Source organism: Microtus oregoni, unplaced genomic scaffold (assembly GCF_018167655.1).
Source record: "Microtus oregoni isolate MIOR12 unplaced genomic scaffold, Mior012 000000F_ref0000247, whole genome shotgun sequence".
In the NCBI taxonomy this organism is placed as follows: domain Eukaryota; kingdom Metazoa; phylum Chordata; class Mammalia; order Rodentia; family Cricetidae; genus Microtus; species Microtus oregoni.
The window spans coordinates 12,916,393-12,944,092 of record NW_024543059.1 but is presented as its reverse complement, the minus strand read 5'-3'; the positions used below and the strand labels follow the sequence as shown (position 1 = coordinate 12,944,092).

The 27,700-nt window shown below is 47.7% G+C and overlaps 1 protein-coding gene across 1 annotated transcript in view; it reads left to right on the top strand.

Moving 5' to 3' along the window:
• Positions 1 to 7,749: 7,749 nt before the first annotated feature.
• Positions 7,750 to 27,700, top strand: part of Adamtsl3 (ADAMTS like 3) — a 224,845-nt gene continuing 204,894 nt past the window's right edge. Inside the window, exons 1-2 of the mRNA XM_041662229.1 lie at positions 7,750 to 7,824; positions 8,550 to 8,651. Of these exons, the coding sequence (XP_041518163.1) occupies positions 7,750 to 7,824; positions 8,550 to 8,651 (177 nt within the window). The remainder of the gene's footprint in view (positions 7,825 to 8,549; positions 8,652 to 27,700) is intronic.

Genomic DNA, 27,700 nt, shown 5'->3' with positions numbered 1-27,700 from the left:
TGAACTCACAGAGATCCGCCTGCCTCTGCATAGCTCAGAACATATTTTGTCTCTAAAGAAAGCTTTATTGTATTTTTAATTACGTGTACATGCGTGTGTCTGTATGAGGATATGTTCATGTGTGAATGCAGATGGTCTCACAGCACACAAGGGGGAACTGGGTCCCTTCAAGCTGGCGGTTGTGAACTCAGGTCCTCTGCAAGAGCAGTATTTTGCTATTAAAAAAACATCTTTATTTTCTCTTAAACTCCACTACTGAACATCTATCCAGCACCAAAAAATGTATTTCTTTTTAAAGATACAATCTGCTCAGTCTTTATAATATGATGTGTTATGGATATGTATGGACCACATGGTACTGGATAACAGATTTAGGATTCTTGTCCAGGGAAGGCTATTTCTCCCATACTCAGCCTTCCTTGGTTGCCTATAGTTCTTTGTCCAGGGCCCACGAGACTTGCCCCTTCCATGTTAGCATCTGCTGGCACTACTCTTGTTAGGGTCTTGTTTAGGCGGCCATGTTCAGTGAGACTTCATGGGATATAGCTTCTGATATTTCTAGGAGACAAAACCCTCACGTCAAACCTCCTATTTCTCTGGCTCTTAATATCTCTCCCTCCTTTCTTCCGATATGATCCTTGAGCTGGAGGTGCAGGGGTTATGTTATTAATCGGGGCTGGACACCACAGGGTCATTTGTTCTCTCTGTTTTTATCGGTTGTGGTTTTCTGTTTGTTACAAGGAGATGTTTCCACATTGAAGACTGACTGAGGCCTAGCTGTGGGTATAAGGACAATTACTTAAATGTAGTTAGGAGCTGTTCTACGTGAGTAAAGTGGTGGTTGTAGGTTCTCCTCCAAAACCCATGCCTTCCCTAGCCCTGGAGAGTTGGCTGGGTTTCCAGGATCAGGCAAGATTTCCCTCTTGTGGAGTGGGCCAATTAGAAGAGCTATTCTAATTCTAAATCCAATTAAGAGCTGTGGGTTACAGTCAAGGTACCAGCTTGCAGTACAGTAGTACCATGCACCCTTAGAAATATTATGCCATGCTGCTGTAGAATATCAGTTTAAGATGTGTTACATTAATTTATGCTGTGGAATATTTGTTTAGTGATGCAAGGATATGTTGCATTTGTTTAACTCTGTAAAGCTGTGTTACTTTGACTACCTGGCTGATTGGTCTAATAAGTAGCTGGGCAAGAGAGAGAAACAGGTGTGCCTGGTGGGCAGAGAGAATAAAAGGAAGACATTCATGGAGGAGAGGGAGGAGGGAGAAAAGGAGGAGAGGAGGATGCCAGGGCCCAGCCACACAGCCACACAGCCAGCCACAGAGAAATAAGGAAAGACGTGTAGAATAAAGAAAAGGAAAAAGCCCAGAGGCTTTTTAAAGAGAGAAACAGGATAATTGAAGTTAGAAAAGCTGGCTAGAAACAAGCCAAGCTAAGGCTGAACACTCATAAGTAAGAATAAGTCTCCGTGTATTTATTTGGGAGCTGGGTGGTGGGTCCCTAAAGAGTTAAAAAAAATCAACTACACCATGCTGGTGACTTTTTTTAGCTCATAGGCATCATAGCCATAGCTGGCAGGACTATTGGTGGCTTCCCTCACTCTCAAGCTTCCATGGCACCTCCTGGTACCTTGAGAACTAGCTCTCAGGACGGAGGCTTTTAGGTCAGATCCAGTGTGGACACTCCCCGTCCTGTCTCAGGGACATGGTGTCTTCAGCAGTAGGGATGCACCTTCATCCTCCGGGAGACAACTAACAGCAGTAGCCTTTGTTCTGGGGGTCTCTTGGACATCTCTGCCCAGCAATCCAAAAGAAACTTTCTTGTGCTTGTTGTTGAAGCTTTTGTTAGTCTGTGGCTTGTGAGGGGAGGAGTGTCTGCCCAGATGGGAAATCTTTAAACTGTATATGTACATGTGTCCACAGACATATATGTATTTACTTAGGGCTTTCTAAGACATCCTGACTTGTTTTTTTTTTCTCCTTCTCTGTATTAGTTTTTCTCCACTCTAATTAAATCCCTCCCTGTTTTTATCCACCCGCCCACATCAAACCAGTGTGCCCTGCTATTCCTTTCTCCGCCTGCTCCCTCTCCATGGTTCTTTTCCACTTCCTGGTTTTGTAGTGACTCCAGGAAACGTACTCACATCTGAAGGCTCAGAGCTAGGAGTCTCAGGTGGAAAAGGTCACGGGAAGTTTGTCTTTCTGGATCTTCTAGTTCTAGCGTTTACTCGACAAGTTCCTGATTTCAGTTTTCTTTACAGGAGAGTGATATTTCATAGTGTATGTGTTACTGCGTTTCAGTACCCAGTCATCTGTTACGGACACTCAGGTTGTTTCCTTTCCCAGCTAGTGAGCTACAATCCAAACAGCCACAGTGGTTAAGTATCTAGTACGGGAGCAGGAGAGAATACGGCGATAAGGATAGACTTGCTCTGGTAACAGATTCAAGAGCTAAATCAGGCCCCACGAGACATACCTTAGCCCCTTCTGAGGGTGGTGCTCAATGACCTGAGAACCTCCCATTCATACTTCCTCACTGGGGACCAACCTACCCACGTCTGAACCCTTGGGCCACAGGTCACACCAAACCATCCCAGTGAGCAGTGTTATAGTCCACAAGGCAAGTGAGAAGACAAGCCGCCGTGTGCACAGGTAGGACCTGCTGCAGGTTTCTAACTCGTGGACTTGGAAGGTTTGTCTTCAGACAGTGACATGACTTGCCTTCAGTCTCCCGATTCATGGCCCCACCTTGGACCGGCCCTCGGTTTCCTGAGTACTTCTTGCAATAGGGGCACTGGATTTCCTGAGCTCTACTTGTCATCTTGTGTACTAGGTCATCTTGTGCCCCTGGGGGCAGGGATAGGATCTTCCCAGGGGCAGGGCGGGAGTGCTAAGGTGCTGAAGACACTCTGCAAGGCGTCTGTGCTTGTCCACAGTCCACAGCAGAGTCTCTGAGGACATGTATAGCGTTTTCAAGGTGTGAGGTGCAAACACCTCTGAGCCAGGCCAGCATCTTCCTGGCCCCAGAAGCCAACAGGAGTCAGCCTTTGGGGGCGTGGCTTACAGAATCTTCTGGCCTTGGAAGGGCTACCAAACCTAGCTTCATCCTTCAGAAAACATTATGGGGGTCCTAGCTTTCCTTGTACTGTCCTACCTGGAAGACTTGGAACTCTGTCCACCGTCTCCCTCACTCTCTTGACAGAGGTTCTGATGATCTCATACTCCCCATGCGGCAGTGCCTTCAAAGTCCTAAACTCCTGACTCGAAATTGTGGACTCTGTGCCTTTAAGGACTGCCAACCCCCTCGCCCCCCAGGAATTCCATGGGGTTGGAGTGCAGGCAAAGAGCAGAACCCAGAGTAGGGGTGTGCGGCAAGTGGAACCTCTCTGCTGCTGTGATGAACCTCTACCAAAGCAACTTACTGAAGACTGTTCCGGAGGGAGAGTCCACAATGGTGGGGAAGGCATGGCGTGGCTGCAGGAGCAGGAATCTGGGTGATCACATTTGTACAAACACACAGGAAGCAGAGGTAGAGTGTGTGTGTGTGGTGGGGGGGTGTTATAAGCCCTCAAGTCACTTGCCAGCGATGTGCTTCCTCTAGCAAGCATGCACCTCCTGGAAGTTCCATAATCTCCCCCAAACAGCCCCACCAACTAGGGACCACATGTCCAAATATGTGAGCCGATGGGAGACATTTCCCAAACCACCACATCCAGCCTGTTGGCCCTCATAGACCCCATGACCTTTTCATGAAGCAAAATGCATTTCATATAACTCTAGAAGGTCCCATAGTCTTTAATAATCTCAACACAGTTCCAAAGTCTGTTAACTGTGACATCCTGCCTCCCCAAATAAAAATCCATTACAAACTTTCAACATATAAGAGCACACAATAAAAATTCCTATTCTAAACAAGCCCCAAACCCAGCAGGTAAATACCTAAATCCTACAGCTTAGTTTTAAATGGCTTCAGAGGGCCCCATCCCTCCAGCTTTGCTGTTTGTGATCCATGCCCTCTCTATCTGATTGCACTTCCTACCTGTAGCTCTCCCTGGCGAAGGTCTCAGATTCTGGTGTGTCCAACATCCTGGGATTTCCACACTCTGTCATGGTGGGAGGGGCATGTGGAAACAGAGCAGTCCATACTACAGCAGCCAGGAAGCAAAGAAAGGGAGCACAGGAAGGGTCCAGGGGAAGCCAGAGCCTCTAAAGACACCCCCCAGTAGCCTATTTCCTCTAAGTAGGTCCACCCCTACCTTTCAACACCCCCGGTTATGCGTTTGTATTATGAATCCATCAATGACCAATGCATTCATTAGGGCAGACACATCAGGATGGATCTAGACATCTCGAAACATGACGCCAGACATGTGTTTTATAATGTCCTCAGTGGTTGTGAATCCACTCAAGGTGACCGTTAAGGTTAATTGTCACATTGGGACATCTCTGAGGTGCAGAGAGGTGGAGTCTGCTCTTTATAACCCTTTGTAATCCTAATTCACAGCACCTCAGTCACCCATAAGAGACGGCTCAACATGCCAGGATTACCAGAGTGGGAGAACTTCTGTAAAAGTGAGGGTGGTATGATTCTTCTGGTTTCCTCCCTCAGTCAACCCTTTGCAGGGACAGCCTGACTCTAGATGGGACCCGAAGAAATAAAGCCTGTTCTGGCCCCAGTTTGCAGTGTGAGGCGTTCCTTGGAGGCCGACTCAGGAATCAAAAACGCCTCAGGGAAAAAGGAGGCAGGAAGTTCTGTGGCGACATCAATACCTAAGAGCAGAGCCAGTAAACATTCCCAGCAACGTCCCCATCTCGGGAGGCATCCTTAGGCCTTGCTCGGTCGCACACACAGGGAGTCTAGCTTGATGCAGCTGCCAAGGCTTACACACAATAGTTCTGACACCTCTGAACCCATCCCCGGCAACTCGACTCACTTCCTCCAACATGGCCACACCTCCTCATCCTTCACCGACCATTTATCCGCTGGGGACTAAGAATTCAAATATATGATCTGATGGTGGCCATTCTCATTCACGCCACCACGTGCCATGTCATAGATGTTCTGAAATGTAAACGCGGTTGTTCCTCTACTGACTCGCTGACATAGATGAGCAACCATGGAGCCTTCTCATCCGCGATGTCTTTCTAGAAAACTCGTCATCTGTCACCCTATAACCAATGCACACAGCCTTTTCGAAGCCATCTGAAGACCAGTGAAGGTTGTGAGTTCACCGGTGTGCACATTCACTGCGAAGGTCCCACAAGCCGATGCCCTTTCCTGTGTCTGCTTCAGCTCTCCCTGTGTACACCGTTATCCTAAAAAGTCCCCTTCGCAACATTTTGTCGTTTGCGCCTTCACTGTTTTAAGCCGCCCTTGGACACAGTGCTATCTGTGTGTCCCCAAGGCCCAAGTGGCTGTGACTCGCGGTTGAATAGAGAACAGTCCCTGTCGGGGAGGGACAGGGGCTGGGGCCTTCAGCTCATTGTGAACGTATGAATGTGTGTTATGGTGTCTTAACACAGAAATGTCTACAGAATAAGGCCATGAGCTGACAAACTGGCTGACAAAATGTGGCCAGAGGCTCATGGGAACCTGATCCTATCTTACCCACCACAGTAACAGCCCAGTATTCATAAATGCATTGTTTGCCCCGCGTTCCAGAGCTAAACTGGGTGAACAGAGAGACTTACACGTCTGTAGGTGAGTTAGTCAGTCTAGCTCTCTCCTCTTCTCTTGGCTCCTCCTGAATCTTTCCCCATCCGCTGCCACCTGCTCATTTTCCCTAGGATTTCAAGCCCTTTCCTGCCTGAAGCGGAGGGACACCCGAGGTTCCTCTGGTTAGAGGAAGCCATCTGACTGGGAAAGGGAAGAAAGGGCGAGGAGGACAAGTAGGGGGACCTCTTGGCAATGCTTGTGACCGTCTGGAAGCACCGACAGTCCAGCGGTCAAGAGAGCAACTTTGGATGCAAATGTTTCAGACTCCTGAGAGAAGTGGGTACCAGTTCCCGACCTGGCCTCTCTGATCACCGAGGGCAAGCTATTCCCTCAGGAATTAGGATAACACTTTGGGGATGGCTGGCTGCACACACACTGCTTGGCAGAATAGCATCACTCAAGGGACCTAAGGGTGGTGGCACAACACTGCAGACCTTAAAAGGAACACCCTGACCCTTGGCTCCTGTTGTTGGGATGAAGCCGAGGCCCTTGCGTGTCTTCCCTGACTTTTCTTCCCTTCAAAAGTACCCAAGGCAACCCTCAACCCTGCCTCCATTCCAGACTGAGATGCCTTCATTCCAAACCCTAGGCTCTGGTGCTGAATTTATTTTCGAACAGGTCTGGAGTTCGGGGTCACCCAAACCAGTTTCATACCCTGGGCGTCAGGTAGCAGGTTTAGGTGCTCCTGCTGGGTCACCCAGGGTCCCTGCAGTCGAAAGTCCCTGGATTGCAAAGGCTGCTGACAGGTCTTGGTCAAGGGTCTTGGTCAAGCTCTTAAAGGCTCCCAGCATGAGCCAGTGTCTTCAGGCCTCCCTTCGCGGGGCACGACTTAGCAGAGGAGGCGCCTGGGCCAGGCAGCGGAGGTGGGAGGGGATGGCATCCTTGCACTGGCCCAGCTGGCCCTGCTGGCCCGAGGTACAGCCGCTGCCTCTCCCCAGCGCGCTGCCGGCGGCGGCGGCAGCCGGGGCTCCTGGCACCAGGCCTGGCTGCAGGCCCAGGGCGAGGAGTGGCTTCCAGGAAGCGGGCGGAGAAGCGTTCCAGCCGAGTCTCGCCGTGGCCGCCGCGGCTCCGCGCGAACCGAGCCGCCTGGCTGCGGCTCCGCTGCCCCGCTGCCCCGCTGTCCCGCTGGTCCTCGCGTTCCCAGCGACCGGGGGTTCGAGCGGAGGACGAAGAGCGGGCAGGGACCGACCGGCCCCGGGGCGCGACGCGCACTTGCGGGACAGACGGCGCAGGTGGCGGCGCGCGCCCTCCGCCTCTGGGCCGGGGCCAGCCCTGCGCTCCGCGCGCCCGGAGGGGCGGGACAGGCGGGGCGGCCGCGTCCCAGCCCCATTTAACTTTGGCGGCGGCGCGGGCTGGAGGCCGGCGTCGGGGACCATCGGGATCCCGCGCTGCGCACGAGGTGTCTCCGAGTTGGTACTGCTCATCTCCGTCTCCACATCGCGCATCCCCGCCGCGTCACCCAGAGACGCTGCTGCGGCGCCGGGTTGGGAGAAGGGACACCCTCGGAGATCCTCGGAGATCCAGGGACAGGTCTCTCCTAGATGGTAAGGCTGAGCAAATTGATGGGAATGACACTGGCAAGTAGGGTCCTCTGCTGGTCCTACGCGGGGCTTCACAACCTGAGCAACCTATGGGACTTAGATAGGTCCGGGTAGGCGCAAGCCACCGGGTCCAGAAACTTTGGGCAGAACCGTCCCCGGTCCTCAGCGAGCGAAGGGCGCTCTCGTTGACGGGACACCCTGCAGGGTCAGTGGACTGCGGGTTGATCGCAGTCTGGAGTGTCCGAAGGTCCTGTGGGTTGGTTACTGAAGCTCGCACGCCTGGAGCGCAGAGGACCCAGGCGAGACGCACGCCAGGAATAGGAGGCGTGAGGGTGGCGGGCGTTGGAGTGTGCGAGCCAGCTGAGAGGGGCGCGTGGTCCCGGGCCCGGCCCTGGCCGCCTCTCTTCGTCCCAGAGTTGCCGCCTCGGGTCGGAAACAGCAGCACATTTGCGGATCGCATTAAGCCAGGCCTTAATGCTTTCTCCAGATGGAGAGAAGCCACCGACCCGCCCCCGGACACCGACTCCGCCAAGGCGCCCGCGAGGCGAAGCGGGAGTCGAGTGTGACCTCGGCTTTTCCAGTCTCCTCTCAAACTCAGTTCTCTGTAAACTGACAGGAAAACACACTGGGAGAGGGAAAAAAAGTTCCCATCGCCCTCCTTGGCTTAGTCCTTCCTCACCTTTAAGAGACTCACTCTGCAGGACTGTCCTCCCCCACCCCTGCTCTTTTAGCCACAGGCTTGGAAGCAGAGGGCATTGTATGTTTAGTGAGAAATGCCTCAAACTATCTGATCTGTGGTCCACTCCTAGAGTCACTGTTTTACTGTGTGACTTTAGGCAGGTTCCTTCCCCTCTCTGGTCTAGTGTAAGTGGCTTTGGACTCATTTTTGCCTCAAGGAGCCTAAGCTGGCAGGTGCCCGGACCCTTGGCTGTAGGTTGGCTTCCCTAGACCATGCCAAAAGCCACACCCTGGTGCTGACAATCAGGCTAGGAGGTGGCTGGCGCTGGGATGTCTCGACTTCTGGAGTGCTGGGAGTAAGAGTTGCTGACTGGGGGCGTGGGGGGACAGTTCCCGCCTCCTCCCCAATCTTGGAGGGCTCATCCTAAAGGGAGCTCCATATTGTCTCCATTCTGCAGCAGGCAGTCCCATCCTGGGCCAACACAAACCTTCCAGAGACACTGCCTGGCTTCAGGGTCTCTGTCCTCGGATTGGTCTCTCAGCTCACAGACTATCTCTGGAGCCAGAGCTGGTTGGAAATTAGGTCTTCGCTGTTTTTCTTTTTTGTAGGCAGTGAGGGAGGCTTCTAAGATATTGGACCCTATGACTTCCTGGACAGGATCCCGGTGGCTGCTGGCGTGGGTGATCGTTATGTTCCCCGGTCATCTGCAGGTAACAGGATGGGGGACCCTGAGAACGCGGGGTGTGCCTGTCTTTGCATAGCAATATGATTCCAGACCGTGTAAGATATTAATAGGACCAGTGTTAACACTGCATCAGGAAATCTCACACAAGTAGTGTCGTGATTGGTGTCTCTGTAGGCATCATTCAAAGACCAGGAACTTGATACTGCTGCGGACCCATGTACAAATTGGGACTTGGGGCTTGGGTGAACCCCATCTTTTCTGCCTACGGTGGCTGTGTGCATGAGCCCAGTTGAGGCTACACGGTTAGAGGTCAGGAAGAGACTGATATCTACACTAGCTTAGCCTCTAAGTGAGTCTTCTGGATTTGGATTTATTCCGTTAACACAGCCCACTATTGTGCGGTCCTCTCTCTAGGCCACCGGCTCTCAGTTTTCCTAACACAGTGACCCTTTAATATAGTTCCTCATGTTGTGGTGAGCCCTGATCATAAAATTACTTTCGTTGCTCTTTCATAGCTGTAATTTTGCTACTGTTATGCATTGTAATGTAAGTATCTGTGTTTTCCGATGGTCTTAGTCGACTGTGAAGGGGTCATTCAACCCCCCTGGAGGGTCGCGAACCACAGCCTGAGAAACTGAGCTCACAGATTGCATAGTTATTTGTCTACTTGGCAAACTCAAAGGCGAGCAGTTGGCACTGCCAGAGAGACAGCAGGGAACGGTAAAGATGGCGAGAGCTAGAACTCGGTTTCCCTTCATAAGAGCAGTCACCGCTTTCTTCTGGTTTGTCATTGTTAAGTTGGAATGCAAGCCCAGGATTGCTGGGCCTTCTTCTGTTTCAGGATAGCTGGAACATCCAGGTTTCTTCTACAACCCTTTGGTTTATAACAAAGTGAAATCCAGACAAATATGTTTGCAGCTGGATTCCGCCAAGAAAGTGTGTGGGCCCTGACCTCCAAATGCAGGGGAACATTCCAGTTAATACCGTGTCCTGAGGGTGGCTGCTAATCCCGTGCAATGTCTTATGTGACTTAGAACAAGACAACGCTTCCCTGCGGGTTTCACTGCTGGCTGTGGTCTGAGCGCCCTCATGGTCTTAGCAGACAGCCTAGTACTTAAGGGCTTAAGTCTGTTAAACAAGCATGCAGGCATGGATGAAAATCTATACCCCGGGTAAATGAAGCAGAGGCCCCTGCGCCTTGCTGTGTTCTCTTGGATTTACTGTCTTTAAGCCCCTTTCAGTACTCCATCAATTCTGCGGCTTATACACAACTGGTTAGTGAGGGACATCATCCCCTTTATCCCATTTTATGGTGCTCCTCTGTCGCCATATTTTAAGTAGATATATTTTGTTAGAACAAAGGCTAAGAGGATGGATAGAAGTTCAGTGGTCAGGATCTCTGCTGCCCTTGCAGAGAACTGAGTTCAGTTCCTGGGACCTGGGGTAACCACCAGCTCTTGAGGGTCTGACACCCTCTTCTGGTTTCCAGGAGCAACTGCACCATGTGTGCGCACGCACTCCCACACATAATTTAAAATAAAATAAATCTTAAAAAAGTTAATATTGAAAGGCATGGCTTAGGGATTTTCTGGACAGCATGGTGCAGCATTGTTATAAAAGCAATATGGTTTACTTTTCCATCTCACCGAAGGATCTAAAATAGAATACATGGCTTCAGAGATATTTCTTCCTGGTCAAGGGGGCTGAGCCTCCAAGACGGATTATTTCTCTTTGTCTCTTTCCCCTCTAGACTGTCTCTGTGTGCTTTGAGTCTTGTCTGCTGCCTTCTGTTCTAAGGGAGCATTTGCCCAGCTTGAATCTCTCAGTGACCTCTTTGGATTTTTCCCTTCTCTGTGTGCCTGTGGCAGTATTGTATCCATGATCAGTGTAGCGCACATGGAAGGGCATGACATACAATTCTCAGGCAGGAGTCTCAGTCATCCATGCCCTCCACTGCTGGAATCCCAACAGCACCACTGTATGCATCGCTGGGTCACTCACCTGTGCATCCTATCTGTCCCCACACTTGTAGAGAGGGGCTTACAGCAGTGCCCACCACTTAGAGCTGTTTTCAGAAGGCAATACATGGCGACATGGAAAATGGGGAACAAAGCAATGTGGCCAATGAATATCAACTCTAACATGGGCAGCTTGTTAAAGGTTTGAAATTAGCATTGTGCCTGCATATTTGGTCATGGAGCTGTAGGGGGCGCTCAAGAGACATGAACCGAGGCAAGAAGCTGCAAACTGTTCTAGATAGGGGCTGATCTCTGAGGAGGTTCTTGCAGAAGTGGACAGGGCTGTCTCTGGTATTTCCGCAAGGAGCATTTGGGCTTTGTAAGAAGCTGTCCATCTGTATTATGATTTTAATGTTGGGATGGGACTGAAGGTGGCCCTCAGTTTTGCTCTCCTTGCCTCCTAAGTAGGCTACAAGGAGATGAACAGATGTGTGAGGCTCAGCTGGAAGGGTATTTCAGCTGTCTAGGGTGCTTCCGCTAATTAATAAAAATGAGATTCTCCTTCTTAAACCATGGAAAATGTGAACTCTTATAATTGCTGGCTACAAGTTACTGTGATAAGCTCGGGACATGACCAAGTGAAGCTGAAGGCTCCTCCCACTCAAGCAGGAGGACCCTCCCTCCCCTTCCTGCCTATCAGGCTCTGGGAGCTTGCTGTTGCTTTGGGTGCTTTGCACCTAATTTTCCTAGCGAAGCCAACAGTTGCTCCCCCACCCCAAGCCTCTATTGTTTTAATCATTATACTATCGAAGGAACCACTGGGTCTAGGGTATAGAAACCTCTGGGAAGTGCTGTAGGCTGAATAGAGGCTCCCAAAATATGTCCATATTGGGTTGCTGGAACCCATCAGTGTTCTGTACCTGACAAAAGGACTTGGCCGTGCAGGTAAAGATGTCAAGATCGAGGAGGCTGTCCCAGCACTTCTCATAAGTGGGACCCAGGGTAAAGTAGAGGCAGAGTCTTCAGAACCTGAATTTCAGTTCATAAAAACTCCATTTCAGGTTATAACTAATAGAACTATAGACGCACAAATGTACATACATGTTTTGTTTTTGTTCTCTCTCCCCCCACTCTCTGTAGGTGCTGTGTGTGTGTGTGTGTGTGTGTGTGTGTGTGTGTGTGTCCAGAGGTTGACATCAGGTGTCTCCTTCAATTACTCTACACCTTATTTTTGGAGACGGGGTTCTCACGGTATCTGGAGGTTGCCAATTGGATAGAGTGGCAGGCCAGGGATCCCCCCTTGTCTCCACAGTCCCAGGACTGGGATTGTAAGCATGCCCTGCTGCAGCCAGCTCTTCTCGTGGGGGCTGAGGCTCTGAAGGTAGGTCCTTAGGCTTGCACAGGAAGCATCTTACTCACCAAGCCAGCGCCTCAGCCCCAGCTGTTCATATTCATGCTCTCTCCTCTCCCCTCCCCGCTTGGTTCACCGTCAACTAGCCATTGATTCCCAGGAGTACTCCAAATGCCTTTTCTGTTGTCTGTGCTCTGTACCCAATTGGCTATGAGTTGCCAGCTCAGAAGTACCTCTCAAATCTGTTTCCTCCTCTGGGTTTCCATGGGCACCATGCACGTAAGGAATAGAAACATGTCAGGAAGGGCTAGGAGGTAAAAAGGAGCCAGGACAGCTTGTGGCTGCTGTGGGGAGGAGCTGGAAGAGCATTGTAAGTACTAGGCAGCACAGTCCTTGGGATATCTAGCAGGTGGCAGGGAGCGCTATCAGGACTCAGTGGGGCTGCTGGGGATTCACTGGGGACTCGCTGGAGCTGATGATGCCTGCGAGGTTCCTGGCACTATGGTAATGGTGAGTCCTAGGCTGTGGAGGTGGAGGGGGTAATTGTCAACAAGATGAGGTGAAGGCCAGAACCTTTAAGAACCCCTTAGAGGGGGACAGAACATGGCAAGAGAAGAAGCGGACTTGAGAGAAATACAAAAATTGAAAATCGTCTCAGGTTTTGAATTAGACTTAGGACAAGAACTTGGAAGTTCACCTTGATCCTGGGAAATGTCTAGGTTTGAGGGGCTGATCGATAGGAATCAGAGAAGGTGGAGATGCAGAACACGGGTTACGTAATAGTTTCTGGGAGGGAAACGGAATGACAAGCAGGTTTTCTCCACAAACTGCACATCAGCATATCTGAACTCCACATGGGATGCTTCCGAGAGAAAGCAGGACGGTGAAGATACAAGGGGAAGAAGGGAGCCACAGTTGTATGTGATTGTTTCATAACAGGGGCAAATTAACAGTCCGTGCTCTTCCACTGTCCCTAATGGTCCGAAAGCTCAAGCCTAGCAGCCTGGAAGTCACGGTTCAGGGTTTACGATTGTGATTACTCCTGGTTTATTTTTACAAAGATGCTAATTTCCAGAAATAGCATGGAAGCATAAAGCAATTTCCTCTCCAAGTATTTTATGCAATTACTTCCTGGAATTTGTCAGTGCTGAACAGCTCCAGCCAATGTATGCTATAAATTATTGTGGCCAAATTCGCAGAAACCCATTTGTTCTCCAAGTATTTATTTAATCACTCGATAGAATTTTCCTTTGCAAGTGCTTTTAAAATCAGGAGGATGAGCTATCGTATTAATAAAAGTAATTTACAGCTTAGTAAAGTCCTCTCTTTTAAAATTACCTGTGTGCGCGTGCGTGTACATTTTTGTGCATGTGTGCATGCATGTGTGTGCATATGTGTGCTTGTGTGTGTGCGTGTGTGTGTGCATGTGTGTGTGTGTGTGTGTGTGCATGTGTGTGTGTGTGTGTGTTTTAGAACTCAGGCTGGAAATGTGAGAAGTGCAGGAAAGGACAAAGGTTAAGCCAAATAGACCTGAATTGTACCCGCTTCTTAGGAGTTCCCTGTACGCATCTCTGACCCTGGAATATTAGCGTTTATGCTTATTTAAAGAAGTGATATTGGACTGGAGAGATGGCTTAGTTGGCAAGTGTTTTGCCATATACAGCAAGCATGGGGGACTGGGCTTCACCCTCAGAACCCACATAAAAATGTCGGGCATGACAGAGTATGCCTGCAATGCCCCCCAGCTCTGGGCATGTGGAGGCAGGCAGATAGATCCCTGGGACTGGCTTGCAAGCCTAGACTGTTTGACCAGCCCCAGGCCAGTGAGAAATCCTTTTTCAAAATAAAAGAGGGGATGTGAACAATGCCTGAGTAACAATACTCCAGATTAACCTCTGGCTTCTACATGCGTGAACACATATGTGCACATGCGTGCACACACACACATACATACTCTCAAACACATGAAAAGAAGTCATACTACTCATTTTGATAACTAAAAAGTTTGAACAATGTGAGGAATATTTTACTCTGATAATATTTACCGTGATATAACATTGCCTCATTTGAATACATCAGAGTTCATTAACTAGGTCTTCTATGTTGAGCATTGGGCACACTCTCCCAGATTCTTCTGCCGGCTGCAAAGGTCGGCTGTAGCTGTGCCTGCAAGCCCATCTTTGTGTATGCCTGTAATTATTTGATTTAAATATAGTTACAGAAAAAGGTTCTTGGTTAGACATTGTTCTGGGATTAACTCTATTATGAAAATTTAAGTTTTTTGATTTATATTATCAGATTACCTTCCTCAAAGTGTCCAAACTGGCCTTGGATTTATTGTACAGTGTAGACTGGTCTTGATCAGGTGCCCGTCTTCTTCAGTTTCCCAGTTTCTGGGACTACAGGCATGAGTCACCATGCTTGACTTAGTGAGATATTCTTTTTTTTTTTTTAAAAAAAAAGATTTTATTTATTATGTATACAACATTCTGCCTCCATGTATGCCCACATGCCAGAAGAGGGCACCAGATCTCATTACAGATGGTTGTGAGCCACCATGTGGTTGCTGGGAATTGAACTCAGGACCTCTGGAAGAGCAACCAGTGCTCTTAACCACTGAGCTATCTCTCCAGCCCCCTTAGTGAGATATTCTTAAAAATACTTTTGGGCTGGGTAGTGGTGGTGATTAAATGCCTTTAATCCCAGCACTCAGGAGGGAGATATAGGCAGATCTCTGAAAGTTCAAGGCCAGCCTGGTCTTCAGAGCGAGTTCCAGGACAGGCTCCAAAGCTATAGAGAAACTCTGTCTTGAAAAACAAACAAACAAAACCCCTCAAAAAAACCAAAAGACATTTGGACCATTTGTATTATTGCTTTTATTTATTTTATCCTTAATGCAGTAGGAACATGGGGTCAGGGAGATGGCTCAATGGATGAAGTCCTTGCTGTACAAGCTTAAGAACTGAGTTCAGGTTTCCAACCCCCATATAAAGATGAACATGGAATCAGGCATTTGTAATCCTGGCACTGAGCAGGGCGAGTGGGGACACAAGGATCCCTGGAGTTTACCCGCTGGCTCGTCTTGCCCATTTGGTGGATTCCAGGTTCAATGAGAGACCTTGTCCCAAAAATTCAGATGGGGAATGACTGAGGAAGACGCTGATGTTGATCTCTGACCTTGATCTACATGCACACACGTGCACACACACACACACACACATACATACAGGTGTATACACAGCATACACATGACGTTTGAAATAGAAAATCAGTTTCTAAGTATTATCCATTTGTAAGTATTCTCATGAACAAAGATTAGTCCTTTATCATTTTCATTTACATATTGCAAATAGTTTCCCAATTTTGTCATTTGTGGTGGTTTAAGAGAAAATGGAGCCCAAAGGGAGTGGTACTGCTAGGAGGTGTGGCTTTGGAGTGGGTGTGGCCTTGTTGGAGGAAGTCTGCTACTATAGAGGTCTCATGTATGCTCAAGCCACACCCAATGTCTCAGCCCATTCCCTGTTGCCTCCTGATCAAGATGGAGCCAGCATCATGTCTGCCTGAATGCCACCATGATGACAATGGTTAAGTGTTTTTCCTTTATAACAGTTGCCGTGGTCATGGTGTCTCTTCACAGCAATAGAAACCCTAACCAAGACATCATTTGTATTATATTTTTATGCATGGTTTTGGTGTACCAACGTTGAAACTTTTCAAGCAGTCTGCCCTAAGACTCTCATTTGAACTCCCTGCCTTTGTATCCTATCCAGAAATAATATCACGTTGACAGGAAATACATGCAGACCTGAGTTTTCTTCTGGTCTTATTTTCTTTTTCAATATGGCAACATCTCAGAAGCTTTCAATTATTTAATCTCTCAGCTGCCTCCTGTGCTAACACATACTTGGAAAGCTGTGGCGACTTTGTAGTGTGCTCAGCCTCCTGTGGCAAGGCCTCTCTTCCTTCTTGGACATCTGATAAGTCCAGGTTTGTCAATTATTTGGTGAAATTGGGAACTCTGAGTGGTTCTTGGAAGAAGCGGTCAATGCCTCCAAAGAGGCCCCAGATAGAAGCCAAAAAAATGACAAGGTTCATGGGAGGGGAGCCCTTGTGGCAAGTTCTTTTGGCTCGGTGTATACTATGGTCTGCCACTGAGGGACACTGCTGGAGACTGGGAAGGGTGGAAGGGACAGAGCGGGGAGGGAACGCTGTCTTTTCTGAATAGGTTAGATTAGGAATTCTTTTCATGTCTTTATTGCTGAGAACTAAGGAAAAATGTGAACATGTAGAAAAGAAAATCAAGGAGGAGAGGCGTACGCTGCCTCGTGGTTTTAGAGCTTTTAGTTTAAGGTCAGATGGCTCCTTTGCCTTGGATGTGAGGTGAAGTAGGATATCCACGGTGGTGGTGGGATCATGGCAGAAGGGGCTGCTCACCTCATGGTGACCAGGCAGCTGAGTTGGGTGGGATGAACAAGATAAAGGCTTCCAGGATGTGTCCCCAGTGACCTGCTTTCTTCAGTTAGGTCCTACCTCCTAAAGATTCATCGGTTCACAATAATGGCACCAAATTACAAATCTATTAATATATTAACCCACTGATGCACTCAGAGACTCCATGATCTGATAGTTTTCAGAAAGCCCCACCTCGGAATGGCTGTCTGGTGACCAAGGCTTCAACACAAGAGCCTTAGGGAATATTGGGAATATTTCATATCCAAGTCATGATGGCTATGTTCGTTTGTTCTTTCTTTCTTTCTTTCTTTCTTTCTTTCTTTCTTTCTTTCTTCCTCTCTCTCTCTCTCTCTCTCTCTCTCTCCCTTCCCTCTCTCTCTCTCTCTCTCTCTCTCTCTCTTTCTTTCTTTTTAGAAACATCTGGGCATATTGATTTTGTCAGGGTTCTGTGCTGATGGACATTCTTCTCCTCCTCCCTCTTCTCTTCTTCCTTCCTTTTTAATGGAACTTTTCTTCATGCACCTCCTCTCTTTGGGCCAGGAGACTAGCCAGAGGTTGCTCATTTCTTGGTGTTGATGGGAATGCACACTGGTCTGTTAGGCTCGCGCAAATGCCATTTCTGCAGATGTCACATAACTGTAGGGAAAGGTGGGGCTAGGGAAGCGTCCTCACCTACCTGCCTAGTCTGCTTTCCATGGCTGTGAGAAAACACTGACAAAAAGCAGCATGGGTGCAAAAGTGTTTATTTCATCTGACAGTTCCAGGTAATAGTAGTTCATAACAGAGGAAGATCAGGGCGGGAACTCAAGGCAGGAACCTGGAGGCAGAACTGAAGCAGAGATCATAGAGATCACAGTTTACCGACTGGTCCAGCTAACTCTCCTACACAGCCCAGTCCCACATGACAAGGGATAGTACTTCCCAATGATAGGCTGGGTCCTTCTACATCAGTTAACAACCATGAAACTGGCTCACAGAGACAACCACAAGCCGATCGGATAGAGACAACCCTTCAGTTGAGGTTCCCACTTCCCACATACCTCATGCTGCAACTGAAGCTACCCGGGACACCTTCCTTGAGCCCAAGGCTAGTCATGTGACCAAGTCCAATACAGCGTGCTCCTCTCTGAGAGACCATATGCATGGGGCAAAGATGAGAAGTAAATATTAGACAATTTCTGAAATAGTCTAATATCATTACTGTGGGATTTTCCACTGAGGTCCAGAGAACATCATCTAATCACTACGTGGTCAAGACTTTCAGAAATTATTGCTGCCAGATTTGGAGAAAGTAGGCAACGATTACAGTCAGGGCTCACTTTGTGATCTGCCCGAGCTTCATTGCACGAGACAGATTTCAATACAAGATCGGTAGAAGCTTTGAGTCTTTTTGCCTGTCTCACACATGATCCCAGTGTTGAGCTCAAACAAATTCTGTAGCAGTGAAAACGCAGAAAGCAGCTTTCCTAAGCCCTCTGGGTCCAATGCGCTGTTGACGAAGATTCTTCGCTATCACCCATGGGAGGCAAGGTCTCTGACCTCATCACTACATAAACACTTTTGCGTGTTACTCACAAGGTTTCAGAAAACACCGCCATTTTATGAGTCATTTGCCCTGCTATTTTTCTTGTCTTTTTTGTTCTATTTCATTCCAGTCCAAATGATTTCATGAACAAGTGGCTGGCTAAGACATAGCCAGTTCATCTCATAGCCCGCCTGGGATTTCTCTCATTAATTGGCCCTGTTCTCTGTTTACACGTGAATATTGCAATCAACAGTTGGCTTTGAGACTCTAGGATGAGTCCTGACTTTGAGAGGCCACTACTTAGCTGTAAGAGAATCACCTGTTGCCAGGGGTGGACGTGTAAAACTGGAATTCCCGGCATGCTTGCTCATAGAGTTCTTCAATGCTGCTTAGATAACCACACACCCTTTTAACTCTTCTGTAACATATGGGATCAAGTTAATAGCTTTTCTAATATTGAATCTTTCTTGTGTTCTGGGCAGTAGCTATGATTGGCTGTGGGGGTATTGTGGGTTTAATGTTCCATTGGATTTGGCTTGAAAATATTTTGTGAAATTTCCTGCACCTGAATCCATAAGAGATGTTAGTTCACACTGTGTGCTTCGGGTTTTCATATTGAGGATTTGCTAACCTCATCAGATGATCAGGGTAAACTTTACATCATTCCCCTTTTTGTCTACTCAGCGTGAGAAGCAGCGAAACAACCAATCCCTTGAAAGTTTGAAAAGAACTTACCAATGACATAAAAGAGATACAGAATGTTTTGGAGAAGTGTGTCTTTGGCAATTGCTTAGTTTTTTCTTTTACTCTTTGTGTGTGTGTGTGTGTGTGTGTGTGTGTGCTCACAAAGCCAGACAACAGATGTCTGAGTCAGAGCCCCTGGAACTGGAGTTACAGGAGGTTGTGAGACTCACACATGGGTGCTTCTTCTGCAAGAGCAGCAAGCACTCTTAACCACCGAGCCATCTCTCTAGCCTGACAACCGTTTTCTCTATAGTTATTAATTTACACAAGTATCTAATTTCTTGTGCCTCACAGATCAAGTTGGGAAGGTTTTGTGCCCCAGAGACTTTCATATGGCCAGAAATTACACAGCTGACAGTGTGGGGCAAGTATTTTTTCTTTTTTGTCTTTTTTTTTTTGTTTGTTTTTCGAGACAGGGTTTCTCTGTGGTTTTGGAGCCTGTCCTGGAACTAGCTCTTGTAGACCAGGCTGGTCTCGAACTCACAGAGATCCGCCTGCCTCTGCCTCCCAAGTGCTGGGATTAAAGGCGTGCGCCACCACCTCCCGGCTTCTTAAAGGTTTCAATTTTTTTTTCTTTTTTTTTTTGAGGGGCAAATATTTTTATGTTTTCAAAATAATTAAGTTATTTTGCTATGGATTTCTGATTTATTTCCTCTTTTGAGGATATGGCCTTGTTTTAATTTTTGGATTGTATGAAAAAGCTTAATGTTGCTTGTACCCTGAGGCTATTTGGAAATGTAACATTTTTATGAATTACTGTATTTGACAATTAGTTATATTCCTCTGAATTAGAGCAGGTGGTTCTCTCCCCACTTCTTCATGGTTCCCTCCCTCCCTCCTCCCCTCCCCCCTCCCTCCCTCCCTCCCTCCTTCCCTCCCCCCTTCCCTCCCTCCCCCCTCCTTCCCTCCCTCCCTCCTCCCTCCCCCTCCCCCTCCCCCTCCCCCCTCCCCCCTCCCTCCCTCCCTTTGACACTGAGAAGCGATCTGTCTTCTACTTCCATGTGTGTTATCCTTAGGAGCTTAGCTCCACCATTTGCTGGCCTGGCTGTTTTTATAAACAAAGACAACACTCTGCTTAAAAGGTAAGACAGGATTCCATTGTCCTTTCCACTCTCCTGTCTCTGGGTTGCTTGGCAGCTGTTCCAGCATTTCTAGTAGTGGACCATGAGCCATCTTATTCCCAAGACTCTCTTTATTACCAGGTTGTCCGCTATTAGCCCCAGAGAGCGTTGCTATCATGCTCTTAAAGCTTTTAGTGTGGACATGCTCATCTCTGTCACCCTCAAATCCAAATAGAATCAGGTGCTGTTTTGTTGTTCTTCTCCATGGGTATGATGTGTATGCATAAATGCTGTTTGTGTGTTTTGTGTGTGTGGTTGTGGGTGTTAGAAAATGACTTCCCACATAGTCTTCCCTTTCTGCCTGTTCGAGGCAGGGTCTCTTTGTTGTTCTCTGTTTTTCCGGGCTAGCTGGCCTGAGAGCTTCTGGAAAGTTCCTGATGTGTGAGGATGCACCTGGCTTTGCATGAGTTCCAGGGACTCAAACCCAGACTGTCCTGCTCGTGTGACAAGTGCTTTCCCCACTTGGAAATCTTCTCTGCTTCTAGGTCATGGAGCTCTAAGGATCGGTGTGGCTCACCGCGGAGCCTATGTTAAACCATGCTATAAAATGGATCTTCTGAATCTGTAATCTGTGAACGAGAGACCAATGCACGCTAGAGTTCAAAACAACTATATCAATGAAGGGAGAGGTGGTGTGGTTGGAAACAAAACTTGCTGGTACTTGGGTGTGTCTGGAAGACAGGACTCTAGGTGACCAGAAGGATACCATCATGGGGCTGTTTGACTGGTGTGAAGGAACAGTCTGCAAATTCCTTCTTTCTTCTTGCAAGCTTGCTTTTCTTTGTGAGCTCGGCAGATGGCCCACGCATCTGCTGGGCCTGAAAACCGAAGAAGGTGCTAGAAAAAAGTCAGCCTGAGTGTGACTAGCATGGTTGCCCTGGAGGGGACATTGCCTATTCGTTAGCAACCATTTGCTCGTATTGGGAGAGACTGGGGTGTGTGGGGAGGGCAGAGCAAAGTTGATCCAATACCCCGTGGACACTCAAACCAAATTCCTTCCAGAGCAAACACTTCACATGGAGAAGGCAGAGTATCCACGGGGCCCTGGTTAGCGGCACAGCTGCAATTAACCCTCCCTCCAGCCATGGCGCCCTCGTGGAAGCAGACACTCCCAGACTCCATTGTGTATGTGGGGGTCCGCACACTGCTCTCCCTTCTCTGGCCAGGCCCTGTGGCCTTGGCCTCTGAGGGTAGCCTGCTGGCTTTGGCCTGACCCTGGAACCCTCCTTCCCACTCTTGGGAGGCCCAGCATGTGGCAGGTATCACCATTCACAGCTCTGGAGGAGGAGCACTTGTGCTGAATGTTCTAGAAACACTTTCTGGGATGCATTAACGGCTTCCAGCAGCAGAGCCAGGAGTGCGTTTCTGTGGCCCGAGCAGGAAAGGGAAGCCGGGAGTGGCTGATGGCTACACTCTAGCAAGCTCTGCTCAGACCTGTTTGTGAGAGGGTCTGTTTCTTTCAGCGTTTTCCACTGTGTGACTGGCCTATGATTGCTGACATCTGGTGGGTCCCTATCAATGTACTTAGAGCCTGACACTTGGAAGATTACTAAACAGGCTTACAAGAAGACAACGAACCCAAGCTACCCTGTGATGAATTCACCACTGTTTATTACATAGTCCTATTGATAAACACACTGAAAAGACCCTGAGGCATATCCGTGCACGGGTCGAAAAGTGCTGCTGCCTTAGTAAGCCAACCATGGGTTCTTCCTCAGTATAGCCCTGCAAGTTCTTTGAGCAGAACAGGACAGGGAGGCGGCCCTGTTGGCCTCATTATTGAGTTTTCTCTGTGTTGTCAGATGCTCCTCTGTGATGTCCATCCCAGGACTCACAGAGTGTATTGAGTAACCCTTGGCTCCCAAGAAACTTCCCTCGCCAGCACCACAGCGATGTCCTAGATAGCGTTCACAGGGTTTTTTTCCACTCTAGGAATAACCAGGGGAGGCTTGTACTCCAAGAGATGCATGGCACACGGGATGTAGGCACTTTTTATAAGTGCCATGTGGAAGTACTCGCCGCACTCAGAACTCTGTTTTTGCTCTACGAGACTGGGATTAGCACATAATTTAGAAGCTCAATTAGCAAATGCATTTTGATTGACAGTCTCTGATTGGAAACTTGTGCTTCCCGGAGGAGCTAATGAGAAAATGGAAATCCAAGCTTCAGACCATGAGCCCATACTTAGTCCATCCTATAAAAGGAATCCTAGCACACCAAGAAAGCTAAAACTCCTCCCTGCAACTGCCGCCTTGTGATCGAGGAGAACACAGAGAATCCATGAGTTCTAAAGCTGCGCACACAGGAGGACACCATAGGCTCCGCCCCTGCCAGGTCCAGTCTTTTACGATGGCTTACTTGCTTTCTTGACCACCTCAGACATGGCCAACCAGTCTCTAAGCGAGCCGATGAGCTCCCTTGATACAACGCTACAGTGTAAGGCCAGTCTTCCTTTCAAAAAAAAAAAAATCCAACTCTAGCCTCAAGAGTTTTGTGTCCTGCTGCTTGGCACATGCACAGCGAGAATTCCTTCCTTTTCTTGGAATTATTCTCCAGAAGCTTCACCATTGTCTGCTCTGAAGCCCACTTTATCTTCTATTAATGAAGTCATCGCTTTAGACACTGCTGTCAAATATGCTATTAGCTTAGTAGATGTACTATTTTTTTTATCACGTTGCGTTCATTCTGCCTTATTATTATTAATATATACAAAGTGAGTTTCTTATCAATAATATATACTTGGGTCACTCAAAAAATCCATCATTCAGGTTCTATGCAGTTTACTGGTGTATTTGCTGTATTTTGACTAAGAGTAGTGATTGGCATCTTAGGGCTGTGGTTTGACATTTTATTATTTATGTTGTTTTCATTTCTGCTGTTCCTGGCTCCTTCCTTCCTGTGAGTCCTCAGAATATTTCCCAGGCGTCCATATTGATTTATCTGTAGATCTCTAATTTCTGCCCTTTCTGTCTCTGCCTTCCTGCCTGGATTATTGCTTTGCCACCATCTGCTGATGCCAACATGTCACCCCTCGCAGTGAAATGTACAAACCTTCTTTCCATTTAGGTTTTCTAATTCTCTCCCCTAGATTAAATATGTTGAACACCATATCATATGATACAGTTTTCATTTCAACCGTAGAGCTTCATTAGAAGGTTATTCTGTTACCCTCAGCCCTGTGTTTGCCCGCTGTGCTAGTTTTCCTTTCCTTCTGGAGTTTGAAGCCATGTTTGGTTACTGTGTTCTTTCTTTCTTCCTTCCTTCCTTCCTTCCTTCCTTCCTTCCTTCTTCCCTCCCTCCCTCCCTCCCTCTCTCTCTCTCCCCCTCCCTTCTTTCTTTTTTTTCCTTTTAAAATTATACTTCTTTTGTCTTTCCTTGATGGCAGGTTCTTTGGAACAAACTCCTTGCCTTGGCTCACGTAGAGTGGCCTGGTTGTGGACCAGTGCCTTGCTGAATAGAGATGGTGTACTTGTCAGTGTCCCCCCCCCCCCCCACCCCGAGCATTTGAAGCATCCTGTCCCATTTCCCTCTCTGGCCTCTGTGACTTCAGGCAAGAACTCTACTGGCCACTGTCCTCCAGGTTATTTCCAAATATATGGAGCATGATCTCTCTCTAGCTCGTTTTTGGATCTTTTTCTGTCTTTAGATTTCACACTTGTCATGTGTCTTCTTGTGGGTATTTCCCCCCAGCCGGACACAGTCCAGTCTTTATTCCTTTAGCCCTTCACCCCTGGACCTCTTCTCTTCCCCTTTGGACCTTGATAACTGGCAAGTTCTATCTTTTGTTATTATCATGAAGGTCCCTCATGTCCCATTAACTTTACTTTCTGTTTGTCTTCTATTATTTAGATTGGGAAATTTATCTTTCTCAGACTTTGCCAACTCAATGTGACAAAAATAAAATCTAGGAGGGGCTTTTTTTTAAAAAAAATAAATCAAGGTACTGTCCTTTCAGTTCTCCGAGTTCTATTTAGTTCGTTATGTCTTCTCGCTTCCTTCTGGTATTTTTTATTTCCCCCATTTGTTTCAAGCGTGACTGCAGTTGCCATGGTGGTTGCTTTAAAGTCTTTGTCAGATATTTGAGTTCTGAGTCTTTCCAGTATGAACTTCCGTTGGCTAATTTTCTTTATTTGCATTAGGACTGTGCTTGTTCGTCATATAGCAAGTGATTGCTTAATCGTGCCCTATATATTTCATGGATTATGCTATGAGATCCTGGCTCCTGCTTGATCTAATTTAAAGCTATCTCCTATTTACTTTAACAGCCTTCAGCTCTGCTATGCTCTGTTTCGACAGCCAGGGACTCTGTCTAGATTTACTGTGCAGCTTGGGCCGTAATAATAAAGACAGTTTGATTTGTAGGTCCCATGCAGTCCTTTTCTGGTCTGCCCTCTCGTCTTCAATGGTGCTCCACACTACAGTTCACTCCAAACCTCTTGCAACTAGTCACTCTCCAGTTCCATTTGGAGCCTGGGTTGGGGATCTGCCTGGGACTTTATAGGTAAAGTTAAAGATTTCCTTATGCAGCATCCTCCTCAGCTCTGGGCAGGGGCTAGCCCAACCACTTCAGCACACCTAGCAGGTATGTTGCCACACAAACAGCCAGCTGCTTATACCCTGGACACGCCCCCCCCCCCCCCCCCCGCACTGGGGAACCAAGTCCAGACTTCCTATTCTCTGCTGGCCCTGATGCAGATGGTGGTGGAGCGGTGACCACAGTTACTGGCATAAGAGATGTCTAGCTTGTTGGATGGTTATCTCCATGGGCTCTTCTGCTAGAGAAAGTAACCTTAACCATTTCTCCTCTCCTGCTTCCTATTGTGTTTGACATTTCTGAGTGTCAGGGTTCTGTAGCACTCAGCTCAGAATACATGGAGTGTAAAAGCTTTGAATCCCAGAACTTGGGAGGCAGAGGTAGGTGGGTCTCTCTGAGTTCGAGACCAGCCAGACATTTCATTGTATTTTAATAAATAAAGCCTGCCTGAGGATCAGAAAAGTAAAATAGCCACACTGGCCAGCCTTACAGAACAGGCAGCAGTGATACACACCTTTAATCCCAGTAGCCACACTATCTTGCCAAAGAAACCAGGCGGTAGTAGTGCACAACCTTAATCTCAGAACTAAAGAGGATTATAAAATGGGAGGAGACAGCTCTCAGGCACAGTCTCATTCTGAGATTCCTGGAGGCAGGATCGCCATTTTGGACTGAGGTTGAGCTAAGAGCCAGTGGCTGGTTGCTTTGCTTTTCTGATCTTCAGGTTGAACCCCAATATCTGCCTCTGCGTTTTTATTAATCGTGCTGCACAGAATTATATAACAAAACCCCATCTCACAAAACCCTACCCCAACACAACACAAAGCCAGAAACAAAACAAACTAGCAAACAAAGAACAAAACCAAAAACAACAACCAAAAAGGTAGAGGGGACTCAAAGAACCCACCAGAATTGTTCCCCTTAAGTCTTGAGGATTCTGTTCAGTCTGCTCTCTTCTCTCTCCCTCTCAGAAGCCTCCCTGAAATTGCTAGCTATGCTGCACTGACCTGTGCTGTATGGACTACTCCCAGAGCTGTCCTTAGCAGCAATCCTCAACCTGGGGGTTGTATATCAGAATCCTTGTTATCAGGTATTTACACCAGGATTCATAATAGTAGCAAAATGACAGTTATGAAACAGCAATGGAGTCATTTTATGGTTGGGGGTCACCGCAACATGAGGAACAGTATTGGGGTGACACATTAGGAAGGTTGAGAACCACTGACTTAGAGGAAGGGACACGAATGTTTGTTCATCTACTGTGTCCGCGATCCAGCATCCTTCTTCTGTCTCTTTGAGGTGTTCGGTACCTTCTCTAGAACATGGCTAGCCTCTGGTTTTGATCTGCACACTTGGGTGTTTGGAACAGAAGTTACAGACTTGGCTCTGGACAGCATGTGGCATTGGGGCCCGTGTTTAGCAGCTGAGCTACTCTTCCCGCCCCTTCCTTCCACACATCTTCCTGTATTCCTGCCTTTCTCACCTGTCATCCCCTTCCACGTTCCTCTCCCTTTTTGCTTTCTTTTACTGATAAATGTGATCCCTATCAAAAGAGCCTACCAATATTGGCACTAAATATGTGCCAGGCACCCCCTCCCCCGGCCCACGGGGGATGCATTTCAACATCTGGCGGGTCCTAGAGCTGGAGCCAATGTCAAGCTCAGTACATACTCAGTACATACTCAGTACATACTCAGTGCATACTCAGTGCATACTCAGTACATACTCAGTACATACTCAGTACATACTCAGTGCATACTCAGTGCATACTCAGTACATACTCAGTGCATACTCAGTGCATACTCAGTGCATACTCAGTGCATACTCAGTACATACTCAGTACATACTCAGTACATACTCAGTGCATACTCAGTGCATACTCAGTACATACTCAGTGCATACTCAGTGCATACTCAGTGCATACTCAGTGCATACTCAGTACATACTCAGTACATACTCAGTACATACTCAGTGCATACTCAGTGCATACTCAGTGCATACTCAGTGCATACTCAGTGCATACTCAGTGCATACTCAGTGCATACTCAGTGCATACTCAGTGCATACTCAGTGCATACTCAGTGCATACTCAGTGCATACTCAGTACATACTCAGTGCATACTCAGTGCATACTCAGTACATACTCAGTGCATACTCAGTGCATACTCAGTGCATACTCAGTGCATACTCAGTGCATACTCAGTACATACTCAGTGCATACTCAGTACATACTCAGTGCATACTCAGTACATACTCAGTGCATACTCAGTGCATACTCAGTGCATACTCAGTGCATACTCATTACATACTCAGTGCATACTCAGTGCATACTCAGTGCATACTCAGTGCATACTCAGTGCATGCTCAGTGCATGCTCAGTGCATGCTCAGTGCATGCTCAGTGCATACTCAGTACATACTCAGTACATACTCAGTACATACTCAGTGCATACTCAGTGCATACTCAGTGCATACTCAGTACATACTCAGTGCATACTCAGTGCATACTCAGTGCATACTCAGTGCATACTCAGTGCATACTCAGTGCATACTCAGTGCATACTCAGTGCATACTCAGTGCATACTCATTACATACTCAGTGCATACTCAGTGCATACTCAGTGCATACTCAGTACATACTCAGTACATACTCGGTACATACTCATTCTTAGTAACCCTCGCCCCGTGTCAGTGTATGTATACCCATGATAAAGTTCAACTCATAGAGCGCACACTTGAAAAGTAACGGCGATCGGCAATAATGTAGAATAATTGCAGCAAGGCATGGTTCTGAAAGTTACGTGATTTTGGTATCTTTGTCTCTCCAAATATTGGTTCTTGGGATGACCCAGTTGCCACAAAGCCCACAAAGATGAGGTGGAATTAATGACATAGGCATTGGTACAGCGCCGGGCTCCCACTGAAGGTTCCCTTGAAGCAGAGCATGGTGATACCACGATCGCCATTGATACCCAAGAGAGGGTGCTAACTGACTCGCGGGGAGGGGGTGCACGTAGGGGGTGAGCTCTGGCAGAAGGGCTAGTCTTCCTGTGGGTGACAGAGTGCTCGGGACTCGGTGTCTATCATACTTCTCAGACTGACACAGCGTCAGTTCAACGTCGAGGTTATTTGCTTTCGGAATGTTGCTTTTAACATCTTCAGACTGAATTGGGCGAGAGGAAACTGAAGCCTCAGGACTGATCCAGGGGACTGGCTCCTGCACTGACCAGCTTACTGGGAGGAAAAAGAATTTGGTGTGTTTTTTATGGAGCAGCAGTGTCAAACAGGAGAGGGATTTGGTGTTTGTTTACCGTACAGGGGAGTATGGCAGTGTGGTAGTCTAAATAATACTAATTGGTGTTTCCCTTGGCTTGGCCCGGATCGTACTGT